The sequence below is a fragment of the Plectropomus leopardus genome, chromosome 15 (genome assembly GCF_008729295.1).
Source record: "Plectropomus leopardus isolate mb chromosome 15, YSFRI_Pleo_2.0, whole genome shotgun sequence".
NCBI lineage: Eukaryota > Metazoa > Chordata > Actinopteri > Perciformes > Serranidae > Plectropomus > Plectropomus leopardus.
Window position 1 is genome coordinate 18,504,788 of NC_056477.1, and position 20,949 is coordinate 18,525,736.

Sequence of the window (20,949 nt, forward strand, 5' to 3'; positions counted from 1 at the left end):
CTACAACTGTGCCAAGGAAAGTGTCATGGAAACACATTTTAAATCATCCAGCAGCTCATAAAGTCAACTGTAACACTTTAAAGGGGGCATATTATGCTCATTTTTAGGTTTATACTTAATTTTGGGTTGCTTCTAGAGCTATTTTCTTCATACTCTCTATGCTGTACTGCACTGTTGTATCTGGTCTGCATTTTCAAGTCTTCCCAGCATCTTTACACTATTCTTGCAGCCAGAGTAATGACTGAGTACGTTTACATGCACAAAACATTCAGTTTTTTGCACTTATTTCAAAAAAGACAATAGTTTTACTAAGCTATATATATATGGCTCACGAAAATGAATATTCCATTAGCATGCCCGTTTACATGCAGCCATCCATACTCTGATTATTTACATGTCCTAACATGTCATTTATCACGGAAAATATGGAAAAGTAGAACTGCAAGAGCTGCTTTTCATTTTACTTCCTGCAACAAAATTGTTTTTATTCTCACAGTTTCCTGTTGGTGGTGTTCTTGAGATATTGCTTTCACAAGAATGAGATGAATGCAAGGTCACTGTGACCTTGACCTATGACCACCAAAATCTAATCAGCTCATCCTTTGGTGTACTTGAGTGCTTGTACCAAATTAAAAAAAAATCCCTTAAGGTTTTCTTGAGATATTGCATTCACAAGAATGAGACAGACAAGGTCACAAGGACCTTGACCTTTTACCCATGAACATCAAAATCTAATCAGCCCATTGTTGAGTCCAAGTAAATGTTTGTGTCGAGTTTGAAGAAATTCCCTCGAGTTATTCTTGAGATATCACATTCACAAGAATGTGCCGGGCATTTGGACAATCCAAAAACACAATGCCTAACAAACACCCAAACAACTTTAGAATTCATTCAAGGAACTTTTACAAGGGTCTCATAATAACCGAGAACAGTCGAACCCTCTCAAACTACAGTAAAGAAAAACACGAGTCCTTGTGTTGCAGTCAAAACATGAACATGCAGACTGTGAAGATGTGATTTTATCAGGTCAATTATAATACGTCTCTTGTGGCTAAAATATGTAATTTAATCTCAAAATGTGACATATCTGCCTCTTACAGTGAAAATCCTCATATCTATCAGAAGGGGTGCCAGCTATTACCACTGTCAGGTTTTTGCCTCTACTTTATTCTCCGTTTTATATAAAAAGACATACAAATACAAAAGTCAGCTATTGATCTCTATTCCTCCGCATTGTCTGAGATACACCAGTAGGTGCTATTTGAATAAAAGCAGTGAACAGACCATTTGATATTCATAGCACATCAGCTCCGGTCGAGGAGTGGGAGATCGGTGTGTAAGTCCTCAAAAAGGAAGAGTTACATCACAGCTGTGCATCAGAAATACATAGCCAATCCCCTCCTGGCTCACCCACCCACCACACCTTCCACATACCTCCACCCTCTTTGTCTCTTTGTGCTTAAGTAGCACAGCAGGTAGCAGAGATAAGACTTTGTCTAAAGAACATGATGAATGGACTGTTTCGACTGTGAAAATACCTCGAACACACTTAGGATTACATTCTGTTTGCCGCAGCAGCAACTGGCGATGGCATGGGAGCCTGATACTCCAGAGTAAATTTGGTGGGCTATTTTGGAAAACAAACTTGAACACAGAGTGCCTCTGTATAATGAACAGCAAACATGGAAGGTAAACAACTATTTTCATTCAGTGACATTATCAACAGACCTAAATGATGAGACTGCTGCTATTCTAAAAGTAAGCAGAAGCCCTCTTTGGGGGTCTTGACCATGGGTTCGGACCTACTGCATTCATATATGTCAGACAGGACTTCTCAGCAATCTTCACAGGATGTGCCTGAGCTTTTCAGCTGTAAGTCTTATCTGTATGAAGAAGAACACTGAGACTATTTGTTATCAGCTTTCCACAAAATGATTTCTAATGACTTTCCTTTTCATTCTGGTCTACTGAGGCTGCTGATGGGAATTTCTTTCTTTTCTGTCATGTAAAATTGTCTCATAGTTAAAGTCTGTGCATCATCGGAAAACTATTTTCTTCGACTGAGGCTCACTTCACATACACGGTTGATATTTTTTCTCTTAATCATTTCTGTTATACTGGTACTGCAGAATAAATCATGGTGTGTATTGGACTTGCTAGATATGACATTCAGAAGAAACAATAAAACACACAAACTTCTAGCAATGATATAAATCAAAGTATTAAAGCAGCATCTCTAATAGCGTTTTTTAAAATTCATTAAACTGTCAAGCTACTAAAACACTGATGCAGGCCAAGTACCCTCCCTCATTGCAACGGCACTCATTGATGGCACTCACTGATGCCCCCCCAGCAGGACAATGCACCATCTACATCGCTCAGGAAAAAACTCTGAACTGCTCAGGAATGGATCAAGCAACATGACAAAGAGTCCAACGTGTCAACCTGGCTTCAAAATTCCCCAGATCCCAATCTAATTTAGTATCTGTGCGATGTCCTGATACTGCAGAGGTAATCCTGATCCATAATGCAGGCTTTTTGGATAAGACTTGGCTCTGACCTGTTAAGGCTAGAGCACAGGACCTCATTTTGTTACCATCCTTTTATTTTGTGAGCTGCGAGGTGGTCCCACTAATGCTCAATCAGATTGGGATCTGGGTAATTTAGAGACCAGGTTGACACCTTATGCTCTTTGTCATGTTCCTTGAGCCACTGCTGAGCACTTTCTATGGTGTGTTGGGTGGTACTGTCCTGCTAGGGGGCCATTTCCATCAGGGAGTACTGTTGCCATGAGAGTGTGGCTTTGTTTAGGCACAAAAACCATTTGGTTTTAGTTGGTAAAAGATTCTGTTTTGGCTTAAAATACCTGGTTTGGGTGGCACAATTGCAGCCGAAAATGTCTCTCTAGAAAACAAATCGGTAGTAAATGGACCTGTACTTCGAGCACGCCCTTCTAGTCTTCCGACCAACCACTCAGCCACCTCACACTACATGCCACACTCACCAATTCATACACTGGTACCATACAAGGTGAAACCTGCTGCTCAGTAATCATTCTCTTACTCTTATGCACCAATGAAACAACCATCAGTATCTTTTGTATCTTGCCCAAGGATACTTCGACATGTGGACTGGAGGAGCCAGATCAAACATCAATCATCTTACTTCCTAAGCCACAGACGGCTCTTTGTTTGTTAGTCTGCAGTGTGGTAACCGTCTCGCCAAGGTGTCATGCCATCTACCATCCCCTCCACCTCTCCATGACAAAGTCCACTCTTGTAATCTGAACTACATCACTTTATAACCTTCATGTGACATGTATGAAAAGTAAAAATGTAACATATCCATGGTTCGAAGAACCGTACAATGCCAACATTTTTTTCAGGCAACTGGTATGTTTTTAGCTTTTCTCCACTGCCTCCCGGTTGCCAGCTCTAGATTTAAAGGAGTTGTTGTGGCAGAAGCCTCCGCTTTTCAGAGCAGGGACTTCATACTGTTCCAAGGTCAAGGAAGTTTGTACTTTTGCAGCTGTTGCTCCTTGACTTTGCAACAGCCCCCAACAAGCCAAAACAACCCCCGTATGTTTCTTTGGCTTCTTCGGCTTACTTTGTAGGATAAACACTTATTTCTCCTCCCCTCTTTACAAAGTGGTGTGTCATAATGTTTTCTTGCTTTCTTTCATACAGTGTGAATCTCCTCACCTGAATCTCTGTCTGGGCGTCTGCCTCTCTGGACTCTTGCACAGGTGGCCGATGTAATACAGGGGGAAGAAGAGGCAATTCCAGGAGGTGGCGAACCAGGTGAGGGTGAAGGGGGCGTCAAACTGCTTGAAGGTCAGCTTGGCCAGCTGGGTGGACCCTGCCCAGGACGAGCACACACACATCACCATAGCGACTCCCCACAGGGCCTTCTGCACCTGTATGGTTGTTACTCGAATGCAGCAGTGGAGCTTCCGTCTGTTGGAGCCGGACTCCCCTCCTGCTGCACCGCCAGCCGACTGTGCGTCTGTGGTGCCCACCACATTCTCCCTGGTGCGATCTTCTCCTGCAGATGAACACATACAGATCCATGTGAGACTCACAGATAAACACACTGATACTATATTTTTCTATCATCAGGAATATTTTAACTATTTTTTTTCTTTCTTTATTGCTTTAAAAATTTGTTATCACACTAAAGGTCCAGTGTGTAAGATTTAGGGAGATTAAGTGGCATCTAGCACTGAGGATTACGGATTGCAACCAGCCTAATCCTCTCCAGGTTAGAATTCTTTAAGTGTTTAGGAGATTTTTACCATGAGCTGAATTATTCAGAGGTCTCCTTTGCTCCAGAACAGACGGATAAGAGGATTTAAACCAGTAAAAACACCAACAAAAGCAGTTTTATGATACAAATCAGTGTTTCTCCAATGCTGTATGGCTTGTCAGAGGTGGGCTACTAGCCCACCACCTGCTAATGTGTGCTCACCTTTTTTGATGTTAAGGTTTTTACAGGGAGACCAATTGTCTGCAGAGGTCTCCTACTCTCCAAAACAAACCAGACCAGGTGATTTAAACCAGTTAAACACTGAATAAAGCAGTCTCAAGTTTTTTTTTTAAAAAAAAAAAACATGGTGGTGCAACAAGGCTATCTCTGTGGATGAAGACCTGCTCCCTATGCAGATATACTGTACACAGCTCATTCTGAGATAACAAAAACACAAAAAAATATTATTTTTAGGTGATTATACACCAAAGAAACTATACTAATTATATTATACTCCATTTCTGACAAAATATTCACCTAAATTCTTCTGTTTACTGGTCTACTGGACTTTCTAATTCTTTAATTTAAATTGGAAAATGAAGTTTGCTATTAAACGTCTACATTTATCACTAATTTAATTACCTTTTGAAATAAATCTGAACTACAAGCTCACTCTTTTCTCTGTGTGAATGACTTCAGGTCACTCATGTCTTGTTGTCTTTTCTGACTAAAAATAGCGTCTTTTGCAGTTTAATTGAACTTGAAGGTAATCAATCAGACATCTGAGTTAAAAATGTGGTGATCAAGTGTGACAGGCTGCAGCCAAACAAAGGACAAAAGAGGGCAGATCTGATATCCAATCCAGAGCAACCTTTGTCTCCACCTCGTGAGTTACAATGACATGTGTGTGCGCATGTTTGTGTGTTTGCCAGAGCGACAAGACACACAAAGACACACACAGCATTGCTTAACTTTGCTGTTGCTCTCATCAAAACAAGATAGCCTCCATACTTCTTCAATAATGTGTGCATTGAAGCAAAGTGTTGATGTGCTGTTTTCTGTCCCACTCACACCCACTTTGTGCTTCACAGCTGATTCACTTGCCAAGGTCATTTAGTTACCTTGTGTCAGTGAAATTACGTATGGAAACTCATTAGATGTCTCCTTTAAACAATTTGGTTTTGGCCATGTGTGGAAATATTACAGCTAAGAGGCTCAAACTCAAAACAGCAATGGATCTATTATTCATACAGCAGATCTTCATTCTCTCAGCCTCCTTTTATCTCTCAGTGACATTGTGTATTGGCAATACATTAAAGATCCTATATTAAACTAATTTTCAGGTTCATACTTGTATTTTGGGGTTCTATTAGAACATGTTTTCATGCTTTAATGTTAAAAATACACACTGTCTGTCTGAAAATGCCTTTATATTCACCTTTGTCTGAAATGGTCTGCTTTAGTGCCTATCTCTTTAAGACCCCACCTGAAAATGCCCAGTCTGCTCTGATTGGTCAGTTTTTTCAGGTCTTTCACATCTGTGTTCTTGGCGTCTTTGCACCGCCATTACATCTGTGAAATTAAATTTGTGACATCATAACTTCACACAAATACTGATGGTTCATTTAAAGGCATAGTGTCTGGGGCTGTGTGCATCTCTTTGTAGATTGAGCATTTTCATACTTTCACAGTATTTATACATCCCCTATACCTGCTTTAAAATTTAAAAAAATCATACGGAAATCAGATTTTTTACAATATGGAACCTTTAACATACCTCGACTGAAACAGTGACAAAGAACACTAGAAAAAGTGAAGCCATTATAAATCCTTTTAGGCCATCTTTGAGCCAAACAGAAGCTATAGCGTCACCAGAGAATGACACTGCAAGACCAAAACTTTGCAATCAGAGCAGCTAGATGAAAAGAAAACAACAACAACCCCTTATCAGGTCTGTTTCATAATGGCTGCGTAATATGCACCATGCATCTTCTGGAGCTCCCTCCCTTCCAACAAGTTAAAACTGAGGGATCTCCCTAATGGTGCTTCCAGAGGTAATGATGTGCCGCAGGGAGCCTTTTGCCAATTCATCTGCACTGTACAGTGCTGACTGGAATACAGAACGCACTTCAAAAGGCCTCAGCGAGACAAGCATAAATCTAATAAGTTGGGCTTGCACTGCAAAAATTATTATCCAGGATCAACAGGACACTGAACACCCTCATATCATTTCAGTTTTCCTGTGTCAGTTTATTACCATATAACTAGCACTGATGACAGTATATTTCTTTATGAAAATGTGATCTGTGGAGTTAAAGGGACACCTATCAGCTAATATAAGTGGTTCGCTACGTATTTTACAAAGGAGCTGTATACGAGGGCATCCGTCATGCCCACTGAGACGAGTCATTCCTCCTGGAAAGCTGCCTCTGACCTTGCCAGGTGGCCTCATCATATCGCAGATTAACTTCCCCGATGAATATCGCCTCTCATGCTAATGCTGTGGCTTCCCCATGGCTCTCTGCTGAATGCACGAGAGATTCTTATTTCTGTTTATCTGCTGTGAAAATGTGATGCAATTAAGATGAAATTATGTTGCATTATTTGGGCATCCTGAACAATACTTCCTGCTTCTGACAAAATGAGCAGTTGAAAGCTTTGACATTCCTGAGGCAAATTTGGCAGCAATGAAAGATGATTCAAGATCATTGTCTGTTCTCGCAATGAAATGATGAATCAGCAAAGAAAAAAAGAGTCAGGTGCACATGGATGTCTGTCAAAGTCTTGGGCACAAGGGTGAGAATTAGGTTTCTCTATTCTGAGCTCTGAGCCTCTGTCTTGTTCTGAAGGTCATCTCTTGTATACGCTGCCCAATTTGTGTCCTTCCTGGGCCGCCGTCCCACATCCCGTGGCCCTGGCCACTGCTCCATACTGCAGCACAGTTTAATCTTCCAAATGCAGTGATGGGCCAAGCCAATCAGCCCCCAGAGAGGCGGTTGGGCCCAGCTAAGCATTTCCAGCTCTGGCACATGTGAACATCTTACTGAAGTGTCATGAAAACATCAAGCGTAGTGACAATCGTCTTCAATGAATCTGTTAGCATAATACTCAGAATATAATTACATTCTGTCCTTTATTAAATCAAGACCCATTGTATAAATTAATAATTAAAGCTTGTGTGATTAAATGCTGAGGCATCAATGTATATTCATTTGTAACCCACTGACACAGAGACTCAGTGATTTAAAGGTAGTGCACATCTGTCTTCAGCCTGACGGTGACTAATGATACTGTATCAACCTTGACTGCCGTTGATGAACAATACAGAGCAGCGCTGAACTCATCAGTGTGAGGGAGCTGGGTCAGTAGAGTGGCTCAATGAGATAGAAAGGCTCCTCCGCTAATGACATTTGAAGCCATTATTACCATGACTGAAACACGCAGAGAGAGTCTCCGTCTGTAACTGCTAAATGATTAACTGAAAGCTCTTAATCTTATCATCTTATAATCAAATGTCAATTGTCAAGGTCAGACACGACTGCAGTAAAAAAGCCTGCAATGCAATCATTGTAAGGGAGTATTTAAAAAAAAATACTTTCTAATTAATCTTAGCCTTTTTCATACTAAACCAGATTTAGATGGTGGCGCTGCAGATTAGCAGAGATGCTTAATTTAACACTAGATGAAAATATCTCCACTCATTCAAACCGTTTTATGTCCAAATGTGCTTAACTGAACCTAACAGGCATCTGTGAAATCACTGGAGACAGGAAGAAAATGTTTGGCATCGTTGTACGACCAGCTTTGGATCCACTTTGACAGCTGTATATGGCCTCTCCTCCTCAAATGCGTTCATCCCAACCACTCAACCCAGTTAAGGCCAACTAACATCATGGAATCCAATAAGTACAAAGATAAAGTGCAAAAGGTCCAGTGTGTGATTAAGGGGGATGTATTGGCAGAAATTGAATATAGTATGATAAATGTGTGTATAATCACCTGAAATAAGATTGGTTGTGTTTTAGCTACCTCAGAATGAGCCGTTTATATCTACATAGTAAGGACATTGCCAGGTTTATACAGTAGCCCAAAAAGGACAAACCAAACATTTGCTCTAGATAGGGCTATTCACATTTTCATGTCAGCCATCATAGTCAGCAGCCCCTGCATGCTGAGCAAAACTGTAAAAACACTTTTTTTGTTTAACATAAACTCCTTTATTCAATGTTTTTACTGATTCAAATCACCTAGATCAATTTTTGGCGAGAAGGAGACCTCTGCTGATAATTTGCCACTAAAAACCTCCTGAACAACGAACACAGAGGGAATTCTAACCAGAAGATGATTCAGTTGGTTGCAATATGCCACTAAATCTCTCTAAATTCCCCTAAATCTTACACACTCCTCCTTTAAAAGTAAATTCTGATTACAATACTTAAGGTATTTATAATACTGACATATTTCTGCCATGATGGGTGTTAATCACAGCAAACTTTTCACCTGTATAAAGGAGAAAATTCCATTTGCTCTGTACGACATCTCTCCACCATTGAGAAAACTGTTGGCGAATAAGTCTTTTTAACACTAAAAGAGGGAGGCAAAGTAAATCAATCTTATTCTTATATGCTCATTTGTCTGCCTTTAGTGTTTTAGGAGACTGAGCATCTCATAGGGAGAGTATTGAATACATGTCCTACTTCCAGTAGGGTCGAAGCACTCGGATTGGTGTTGAGATTTATCTGCCCATTAACCAACCAGTTTTCCAGTTTTTCCTCTCCATCATGGTCCATGCTTCCCTGCTTCCCAACCAGCCTCATTCCCACTCTCACTCTCCTCCCTCCCCCTGCAGACTCTGCAGTGCAGATCTCTCCTGCTGATAGCTGCAAATCCCAAACGTGCCAGCAGAGCCCTGCCTGACTGCCTGCTCTCACACTTCATAGCGCTGGCCATGACAGGCCGAGAAAGCCCGGCAATGTCCCTCTGTAGCTCCCTGAATAGGCCACCGCCCACGCCATCCACCGCTCTCTCTCTGCCACCCTGTTTCTCCCAGAGCAAGAACAGGCATCCTAGCAGGCAGCAGTGACGATAGCATCTATAGGCTTTCTGTTGGTTTGCCAAGGTGGCCGTTCAACTGTTGGGAGTGCTTCACTGGGACCTCAAGTTGGAGACAATGAGGTAAGAGAGGTTTGTCTGTTTGGCTGTTTGCCGACACCTCCGTGGGAGTGAGAGTGCGCTGCAGCGCTCTGCCTCAGTGATTCAAGAGGGTAAACAGATCAATCACCGATACACACTTCAGAGGAACTCTTCTTCTTGTCTTACTGTCTCTCGGGTTTCTGCTTGGAGATGAATATAAAATTGAGTGGTGCAACTTACTCATTCTGTCATCGTGTTCATAATCAAATATTATATCATAACATAAGTTTACATTTGGTTGTAATAAAATTATATAATTAAAGCGCTTCTTTGCCCAAATGTAAGATAGAAATGCTTGTTGATCTTCAGCTGTCACACAACATCAATCACTGCATCAGCACTCTTAATAAAAATAAATCCTTCAATATCATGCTGACTAATGCCATTTGTCATTTCTGACATGTAAGTCAAAGTTTGTGCCTTACAGTGTGTATTTGTTTAAAAAGTAAGACCATTTCTTTGAATTTGTCTGAACTATAAACTACAAATGTCACATTACACTTGGATGGTAGTTTTCATGGCAGATCAGACAGACCGGCAGAAGATAGACAGGCAGCAGTCACTGTCTTTGTAATCTCTGAGTCTGACAGACAGTGGGAGTCTGTGATACTTGGCTGTGACAGCTTGGTCAGGCCAAGCTGACAGTCAGAGGCCTTTCGACACACCAGAGCAGGCTCATCTGACAAGCCTGTCTCGCTCAATAACGCAACAGAGAGTCAGGCGTCAAACACACCCTGCTGCATCAACCAGCTGATAGGTGGGACCACATGGGCTGAGGGGGATGAAGGCCCAGGAGGGCAGACAAGGGCGGGACAACTGTTACTGATCCTGCTCTCCTTAATTCCCCACCGGTTTCTCCTTCAACCTCAAAGGACAATGGCACGACTTCTTCGCCACGAGTTGCAAACTTGCTGTTTGTCAGCGCCCCGACCTGCCCAGCTGGTTCAACAGATGCTCACGACACAGGTCAGTGCTGCGGCCCTCTGATGCCTCATTGGTTACTGACACAACAAAACACTGGTGCATGCAGGCCAGAGTTTGTTTGTGTGTGTCTGTGCAATGTGTGTTACAGACAAGCAATAGCAATTACTCATATTTGGCAGCAGGTACACTGCCCAATCCTGAAGCACCCCTCCCTCTCTTTTGCAGTCCTGACAATAGTGACTGTAGTGTGATGGACCTGCAGTTAACAGACTGGCAAAAGTCCCAGCACTTTCCGTGACAAATCAATATTTAAAAGATTGGCCACAGCGTCCCTGTTGATGTAATGGATAGGCAACCACCGCAGGTGTACACCCTGTCTGCCCAAACAGCGGTTTTACTCCCTCCTAGCACCCCAAAGCCGCTGATAAATCAGAATCAGACTTACATAAACCCAGTGTTGGGGTCGTTATTCAAAAAAGTATTGTATTACACATTACTCGTTACTTTTAAGAAGAGTAATGAGTTGTTTTACTTAATTACTGCCTGTAGAAAACAACTTGCTACACTACTCGTTATATTACTTTTGCGCTACTCTGCAAAACTGGCTTAGACACTTTGTTATGGAATTGTAACATCATAATATAATGTCTTTAAACCTTACATATGCCCACATATCAGAACAAAATGGATGAGGAGAAAAAACGCAGCACTGGCAGCAGGCTATAACTGCTTTAAAATGAAACTATATTAGGCAAAATAGAATACAGGCCACTTTCAAATAGTTTACTTAAACCAGTAGAAATATTACTTGTTTAAGAGAAAAGAGAGAGAGCGAGAGAGAAAGTTACAACGGTCATTTTACGGCACTTGGGCACATACCACAACCATATTTATCCATATTCACAACCTGGATTGGTTTTCTGAAGAAAATGTTTAAATTCTTTTGATAGGTGAACCCCTGACGGACATAAGGAATATATAATTGAGGTTCATACATTACGACGCGTCACTGTTTACTGTGCCGGTATCATATTAAATGAATTATACTATAACAATACAGGTGCTCATGTTTCAGTATATATAGTAAACAACTGAGATGTGAAGAGTCAAACTGAGCTAATGATGTGTAGCATGTCCAGTTTGAGAAAGGTTTAAACATTTATATTTATACACGTGATTTAAGCAGCTAACTAATATTAGCTCCACAGCAGACTAGTCCCGTTTATTTGACATGTTTATCACTCAAGCAGCGGTTATATCTCATGAGGAGGAAATTAGCAAATTGTTTGTCAGACAACCTGCTCCTTCCATAGACTGTATATACAGTCTAAGGGTCCTCCACAGAGTCAGCACAGATTGCCCAGCAGGCTGATGAGCTGCTCCACAGGGACACTGAATGCCGTCACTGTTGTCGGCACATTTGATTTTTCTTTCTATCTGCTTATTATACAGATAGCTGAAGAAGCATGTAACGAATGTAACAATGTTATTAGTAAATGTAATGCGATAACTGAAATTAGAAAAGTAGCATGTCACATTACCACTTTACAGACAATTGTTATGTAATTGCAGTAACGCCTTACACTGGACTTCACTTTTTTCATATTCATTTCCACCTCCATGAAAGATTAGTTTTTTAACCGCACCAAAGGGAAGTTTTTCAAACAAGATTTAAACATAGTGAAGTGCCAGCTAAGTCATTTTTACAGATGAAATGCAACATAGCACACAGCACGCATTTTTGCTGACACTATTCCCGAGCTGGTCACAATTACTACAGCTGCTGTAGGGATGGTGGAAATATTTTGTTATTTCAGCTTTGTAATAATTAGCCTTTTAGGTAAGCCACAACTGTACCATCTGGTCTACTGGCTGCATTAAACATTTATAGAGGATAGGCAGCCGTCCTGCACCCTGAAGAAAGCTTTCGGATCAACTCCCTCAATTTAGGATTAGAGCTTAGAGCTTCCTCTTTACACATTTTCCGGAGGATTTTGCTTGGAGATGAAATACTACGACACTGTTACAGAAAGCATTTTCTTAGATATGCAGGAAGGAAGTCGTGGCAGCAAAACCTCAAATGAACTTATACAGGGAATCAATTTAGCACTTAACATCAATCCATCTATTCAGTGAAATCTCATTCATTACAGTAAAACTGATGGCTCTCTCTGCACACACACTCTGCATTACATAAACCGGAGCAAAAGCTTGGCCTCGTAATAAAATAAAAGCCCTGTCATTGTGTATTCAGTGCACACTTATCAAACGAGAGAGGCCTGTTTCACTTGCTTTTAAAATGAATTTAAATGCATTACTCCTCTGACTACCTTTAAAGTCAACTCCTATTACATTCAGAGGATCAAAGTGAGATGTCACATATTAGTGGAGTAGATAAAGGAAAACTCCAAAATCAACTTCAAAGCTGATGATCTGATGTAGGCTAAACATGCATGCATGTATGTTTGACCTTATATGTTTGCCCGAATACACATTTACATACAAATAAGACACATGCAAATGACTATGAGATGTAAGATTCTATTTGTGTCCTTCATGAGTGGGCCTGAAGGGAACATTTCATGTTATTTTTTTTGTATTTAACATTAAATATGATTCAGGTTTTTACATTTTTGCAGCCCAGTTGCCAAAAGAAAATGTTGGCATTGTGGAAGACATCAACAGTATTTCATTGGCTACTGTGGTACCAAAAGTAGTTGTTTTTTGTGAGACATGGGTGGCATTTCTGGCAGTGATTGCGAGATATTGGTTGCAGTTCCAGGTGCGATTGTACCACCAATATAGGTTGAATTTTAGCTGGATATTGACAGCATTTTTAGCGTGGATTGTGGCACCAAAGGCAGTTGTTAGACATCGGCAGCATTTCTAGTGGAGACTGTACCAACAAAAGCCAAATAATGACATTCAAATGTTAAATTATCCATGATTCGCAGAAAAGAAGAAGAATGCCAGCATTTATTCTGGTGATTGGGTTGGTCCATCACCATTAATTGTCTAAATCATTCATGATTAAACTTGCCTCACATGCTCAGTGGTAAACGCTGCTACGCTGCTGCTAAATGCACATATTTTATTAAGGTGACGATGACTCATGCACGGTGCACAAAGAGCAGACAGGCCAAATCGACTGACTTTATAGCCATCACTTCACGCAACATCCACACAAAGCAATTAGTCTAATACTTGCCTTTGCTACATTTATCAAAACATTTGTAAAATCTTGAAGCAAAGAGAAAAAAGCAAACCGCTGGACTGCAAACAGTAAAATTATCATCTATCTCACAGCAAAACACTGAAGATACAAAACTATGTTAAAAGAGTCTATGAACTGTACGTTTAAACCTCTACTTCTGTGTGCAAACAGTTAGAATTTGCTATCAATAGACTGATAGACAGGAGTCTGTGGTCAAGGTGCATGGAGCCCTGGAGAAAGATTCAGCGTGCCCATAATAGCAGCTGGTGAAATATGACCGTCTTCCTCTGGGATGTATGTACGCTGAATCACTTTTCAAAGACGCCTGTTCTGTTTCCAGACATATAATGAAATTACAGAGATTAAAGGAATTTTCATGAACTTCTTAACCGTGCTTCTAACGACACAACACAGGCATTCCCCAAAGGCATCATCGTTAGGAACACATCTGAAGAGCAATCAATAATTATCATGCATTGCTTGGGCGGACATGTTAGGAGAACACATATAGGAAGAGGTTAATATAGCAGATTAAGGCAGTGAATAACACATGTGGCTGTAAGAGACAACAGTAGTGCCAGAAATGGACTTTGGTTGCAAATAAATAATTAAAAGAGGATGATTCTGGTATGTGCTGCCTGATGATAGATTGTTGTGTTACTAGCCTCAAGTTTGCATCACTAAGTCTGATATCAAAATTGATTGGTAGCGGTTCCATCATTCCCCCAAAGCACAAAACATGACTGCATGATACTTCCTGAAGAGATTTTAGGAACAAATGTAGAAAAACATCATATTCAAATCTGAAAACAACAGACTTCTGATTTTGGTTTTGTAAAGCCGACTAACCTCTTAGTGTTGTACTTGTTTAAAGGCTGTGCATCGCCACACCAATACTCTGTGGCACTGTGGAAGTTAACTACTGGACATACAAAAAAAAGAAGAAAAGACTACTAAAGATCCACACTGAAAAAAATAACTCTTTTGACAGTCAGGGTGCAGGTTGTTAGCGAGGAGAACAGAGGTTTTGGAGCTGGGGTTACATAAACAGCGGAGTGTCTGAAAAGCTGTGTGTTGATCTGCTGTGGCCCCCTGTGATTCACTCCTCCTTCAAAGCAGCTGCTGAAATGGGGGAGCCGAACATTCACATCATAAACTCTCCAGCTTTGACTCCCTTCGACAATTTACTGTATCAACCCCAGCACACACATTTACAATCCTTTCTCTCTATCCGCAGCATAGCTTTTGTTAATGCTGTATATAGAAGCTTGTCAAATAACAGCCCGCCATCTCTGGAATATAAAATATTTTGAGCTGACATTCGCACTAATAAGCTTAAAATCATTGGTAACCCAGCAGCAGTGATTATTCTGGGGTTATCCAGAGTGCCTTGCAGTGAGTGAATATATGCAACACAGTTTAAACAGCATCTGCTTAGTTAATTTAATTTCTGCACTGCCTATATAAAACTGCATGAAAATTCCTTATTTATATTCTAGCAGCTGGTCTACTTATAAATTATGAATAATCAAGTATCAGAATACAGTTTCACATAAATACTCACACTGTTATGAACTCAAAAACAATAAGCTTCACTGACAAACCTGAGTCAGCAAGTTTTTGCTCCCAAAACTGCAGCAACGGAGCACAAAGTAGGGTAGTAAGGTAAAAAGTTCCACACACATTCATGTTATTGTCTTCATAATTAACTTTTGTGCTAATATAACTCGACAACACCGCTTTTTAGAGGCTGCACTAACATTGTGGCAACTTTCTGCGATGTCACAAGTTGACTGGTTGCCATCACTGAAGCACTGCCTCACTGCACTGCAGAAATTACCAAAGGCATAACATGAAGATGATCAAACAGTAATGTCATCTGTAAGTCACCACAACCTCTTCAGACTACTTTAATTTACCATTATAAATGTATGTATGCTTTTAGTACACAACATGAATAAAACTTTATTCCTAGAGCTAAATTTGTATACGTGAATCATTTATCAACTGAATCCCTATTTTTCTTTAGGTTGCCTGAGAGATGAAAATGTGGGATTACTTTAGATGCGAGGTGCTAAAATGCTGTGAAATCAGCAGCCAATTCAGCATTTACTCTGCGCTTATGCCAAACACTGAGACATTCAGGAGTCCTCTGTGCTGAGGGGCGGATTAAAGAAAGCATAAGACTGCTCCTTTGCTCAGGCATGGGGCTGAGGAGAACAGTCGGGGAGAGCACTTGTTTAAGATGTCAGGACAAGTGATGCAGCAACATACACACACACAAAACAAGGAGTCAGAGAGGACTTGTCCCTTCATGATATCAGCAGGAAATGTCCTAATTGCACTCCTGCAGATCAAAGGGACTCTCAGAGGAGGCAGGGAGACCCACTGATTGACCCATCATGAGGCCACCAGAGGCAGACTGGAGACCAGTTTACAGGGTCCATTAACATGTTTACTTCTGGGTTCATGTCCCAGCTGCTCTGACATGATGCTGTGGTATTTTAGCTGTGACTCTTTGCAGCCAGTGATGGGTGGAGAGTGTGAGGGGGAATCCCTGCTGCAATAACAACTTGAGATCCTCCCTATGGACCAGTAAATTTAGCTCAGCTTTCATCAGGCCAACACGAGTCGCGCTTATCCACCACAATAAAAAAGAAAAAAATCAATGCGTCAATAACATAAATCCGGACAATGCAGCTCTATTTAGGGCTTTATTTGGGTGGGTTTAAGCAACATCACACGATGAAAGAAAATCATAATGCGATTAAATTCCAAGTGCATTTGGAGATTTACTGCAAAAATGTGATTATGATGCTGTCCGATGTCAAAATGTTTGCATAAATGTTGCATCATAGATTCAACGGTAAGTTGCGCGCTTGGCTGATCCCCGTGTTGTTTTCTTGCTCGCAGGAAGATTTTCTAAAGTTGATCAATGTCTTGAGTGAGAAATATTTCAGCAGAAATTCTCTGTCTATCAGATTAACTGAGGGGTGTTTCTAAATTTAGAGTATTCTGTGGAAAAACCACAACAGGCTGCCTATGAGACGCGCACGTACACACACACACACACACACACACACACACATACACACACACACACACACACAGCAACAGCAGCAGCAGCAGCAGCACCACCAGTTTGCGCGATGGCAGGCGGTCTGAATGCATATGAACTCTCCCTACCTTCCACTTTGGTGAGGGTGAGCACCGGACTGTTGCAGGCGGACAGCGGGGCAACCCTTGCGGAGTGTTTCTTCATGATGATGAGCTCGGATGGGCTGAGCTCGAAACCGCTTCGACTACATCCCTGAAGCTGAATTGGTGCAGACACCAGACCACTTGATGGGACCCTTGATGTTTCTAGAGCCGGTCTCCTGCTCTCTGTCCCCTCGCATCCATCCAACTCCCTCTTGAGGATTTTTTTTCTACCTCTGTCGTATCCCCCCACCCCCTTCCTCCTCCACTTGCCTTCCCTCCTCAAATCTGCTGTATCCAGTGCGTCCTGGCTGGTCTCTCCTCACGTAGCCTACAGTTTGGCAATTGCTGCAATTCGCCAACGTCACACATCCATCATCCCCAACACCACCCTTACAGCATCACGCTCACCTCCCACCACCCACCACCACTCCTGTCCCGGAGGCAGCTGTGCCCGGCTGTCCTCCAAGACCCCCCGTGGCCGTCCGTGGTGCCTCCAGGGCAAGAGACGCTCCGCACGAAGTGACTGAAGCTGGCAGCGTGCGGACAAACTCTGCGCTATAAATGGACTGTGTGACAGACATGATGGGACCAGTGCAGATAATGTGGGGGCGGTGTGGTGTTGTTTAGCCCATAAACACTCTAATTGGAGTTGCTTCAAGTGAATTCAATTATAATGAAACGACCTAATCCTTGTTTTTATCTCGGGGGCGCGTGGAATCCCCGTAATTAAAGCTTACCAAGGATCCCCAGCCCACACTTTGTTAAACAGCCTATTGATTTGCTTTTCAAGCCTTTTTTTTTTGCATTTATGCTTCTGATTTTTGCTTTTATTATTAAGACTTTTTAATTTAATAGTTGCGTAAACCGCCTTTCAGATTTGCCATTATGAAATGCGCACAGGAACGGATGAATAATTCATGTGCTCATATGGAATTAGAGACAAGATGTTTCATGAAAACGTCTTCAAGGTCATAGGCTAACATGCTCAAATTTAGACTGCCTTCTTAAAAAAAAATTATATATATTTTTAGACCAGAACATGTCCCAGCCAACCCAGGTAGATGGATAGAATTTGGGGAAAAATAATTCCTTGTACATTAAAAAAAAAAGCCTTTCAAATTGCTAGCAGACACCAATAAGTGTTCCAACAAAATCAGTTTATTTTTATTATTTTTCAAGTAGTTTCTGATTAATGGAGGGTCCTGTCTATATACAAATGTCCCAACCTACAGTGTTCTTTTTTTTGTTTCTCTGTATAATTTGATGTTTCTTTGCATAATTCGATGTTTAGTCTGTTCTGGTGTGCATCATCTTACATGTTTATTATTTTTTTCCTTTCTTTTTGGCTCAGCTGGGTGAGTGTTGGATAGAGATAATATGGACGTTACAAATAAAAAATTAGATTAATAATTTAAAATATATTAAAAATAAATGAAGGGCAGTAGGGATAGAAACAAAGATAGATACAAAAATAAGTAATGAGCAATGTCACCTTAACATCAATTACTATTGAATATTTATCTCATGATATCATGTTCATATAATTTTCATTAGTATTATAAAATGTGGAGAGAAAGACATAAGAAAGTTTATTTATTCTAATCAGGCTGTGTTTAGTTGAATCGTCAGACATAAAAAAAAGGGGCTTTTTCTGTCCTACAGAACATTAACTTAGACTATCTGCCAATACTGATCCAGTATCAGTCCTCTCTTCTCCCAGAATTTTATGTATGGTAACATGAGGTCAGGGATTGCCATGGTAATAAAAAACTGAGTTGGCAGAGTTACAAAAACATTTCAGAATGACTTTAACACAAACAAGCTGCACAGGCAAATACACAACCTCAACTTTTGTTGTGCTTTAAAGCATTAAAATACAAAACGTACAGATTTCACTGCTATGAACAGACTCCACATTAGTACCTTAGTTGTTCAGAGTTTTCTGTCACTGCTATGGTCTGTTAAGTGACTGAGACTGAAATCCCAGCTGACTGACTGATAGAGTGACTGACCTAGGTCACAGTCCTGATAGCTCTCAGTCCCACATCATCCCTTACACGTTGTGTCTTTGACTTTGCCAAAGTCATCACAGTTCAAATTGCAGAAGTGTTGAAGTGGGTAACATTTTGAGGCTCATTCACAAGGTGAGTGTCTCTTGACTCTTCTCTGTTGGGTCTTTCTACAGAAAATTGGTTATGAAACCTGAAGTGATAATTCAAAGCTTCACATCGAGTTTTGTGATACTTTCAAACCAAGAGCTGTCCAACTCACTCTGTGGCAGCAGCTGGTCAACTGAAATTGTGACTGTCATCCTCTCTGTATATCTTTATTATGTCATTTTGCATGTCACTTTTGTTTTACTCCTGAGGAGCAATTACACACAAACAGATAATCCATCAGAGGAAAGCAGATCCCTGTCAGTGGTATTGATCTGTGAATGCCTCTGCTGTCCCTTTGACCCTGCATCAACATCTTTAAAGACATACATGAGAGTGTGTCTGCAGTGACTCAAAAGCCGCTGAGTGTGAGCTTGCCTAAAGGAAGCTGCACTGAATAATTCACTGCTTAGACTCTACCTCACACTCAAGCCCTGCCTAACTAGGACAGGAAGCTCTAAAAACACTCTGCCCAGACCCACTCTGACGTCCCTCAGCAACCAAATCCACTGGATCCTCCACAATTTTCCACTGCTTCCCACTCCTGTGTTTGGGTTTGAAAATGGGAAACGTCAGGAACAGTGGCTGGGAGCTAATTGATGATGTGCAAGAGCTCACGGTGAACGAACTGAAAGAGCAGCTCAGGATATTTGATGGATAAACATTACAAACATGTCACGTATAATTTATATTGTTGTGTCTTACGGTGAAAGATTCCACGTCTCATTTGTTATGTGTGTCTATGTGAGTCCCATTTGGACTGTGCAGCTGCCAGCTGTCTACTAGAAACTAATGTTGTCAGTTTTCAACCTATATAGTGAGAAAAAAAGATTTCAGTCTGAGTGCACTTGCTATTATTGATAGAAAAGACAGGGAGGTGGAAAAAGGTGGAGCGGGTGAGATCATTAAGAGATCCCAGTCAGTGACTCATAGACTTTTATCTGCGACGAAGATTAAACCAGTCCCTGTTCTGAGACAGCACATGACAATTTTCTCTTTCTAGCACACATTCACATACTGTATATGAATAGGGATAAGTGTGTCTGAACAATAAAGAAGCGTAAAAAAGTCCCTGCATCAACACAGCAGCCCTTCTGAATCCCTATTTCTACCCAGAGACTGACAGAAGCAGATCCAGGACAAGAGGTGGTTATTCTTCCATGTTCAGTGGGATGTACTTGTGCGCTCCAAAGAGATGCTTTTCTTATTTATTCATGCTGAATAATGAGGGAGGCTGCAGAAGCCATTTTCCAGGTCACATAAGCTTAAACTGCACTAGCCAGTGTTGCTATAATGTTCCTACTGGTCTAATCAATTGAACATGGAAATGCTTCATATGAAGCCTTTCTGGGTCCACTGAAATGTTTTAAAACTGATGTGGCATTCAAAACAATGTTGCTGTTTGGCACCTATGGAGAAAACTAAGGTGGCCACACAAGAATGAGACAGATTCACTTACAAAAAAGTCCTTGTGGCCAGCAAGAGAGCTATAACAAGAACTAAATGTGAGGCTGAAACGTTAACGTTTTTTTTAATAAAGATGTGATATTTTTAATGGGATAGCTGAGAAAGGCGGATTGGAAATGGGGGGAGGGAGATGGGTACGGCATTCATCAAAGCGTATAGCATGCCTGTAATTGAACTGTCGACATTGTGATTATGGCAACACATAACATCACTCCCAACTCATAAAATACCGATGCTTGGTCAGTGGCCCTCGGCAGATTCGAATATAATTTGCACAGGGATGGCATATCAACTTATGCTTGTTAAATGCATTGTTTCCTTTTTCAATATTTTCACAGGAAATGTCCAGTTTATGCTTGTTTCATGCATACAGTCTCCTTTCAAAATAAACTTAGAACACAGGTAGAAAACCTTTAAGGTTTACTTAATTAGTTTTGGACAACAAAGGTTTAAAAAACACAAACACACTGCATTGTTATCAAAATAACTTGATAGACTTTTGGTGTCATGCCATACACACCGTAACATCTGGCTCCTGGGTAAAAGTCC

At 41.0% G+C, this 20,949-nt stretch overlaps 1 protein-coding gene across 3 annotated transcripts in view; it reads right to left on the bottom strand.

Moving 5' to 3' along the window:
• Window positions 1-20,949, bottom strand: part of slc35f3b (solute carrier family 35 member F3b) — a 69,954-nt gene that overhangs the window by 16,104 nt on the left and 32,901 nt on the right. For all 3 annotated transcript variants that reach the window (XR_006106572.1, XR_006106573.1, XM_042501866.1), the window contains exon 3: window positions 3,702-4,044. Coding sequence is in view for 1 of the 3 variants with exons in the window: in XM_042501866.1 (XP_042357800.1) it covers window positions 3,702-4,044 (343 nt within the window). In the remaining 2 variants the exon portion in view is untranslated. The remainder of the gene's footprint in view (window positions 1-3,701; window positions 4,045-20,949) is intronic.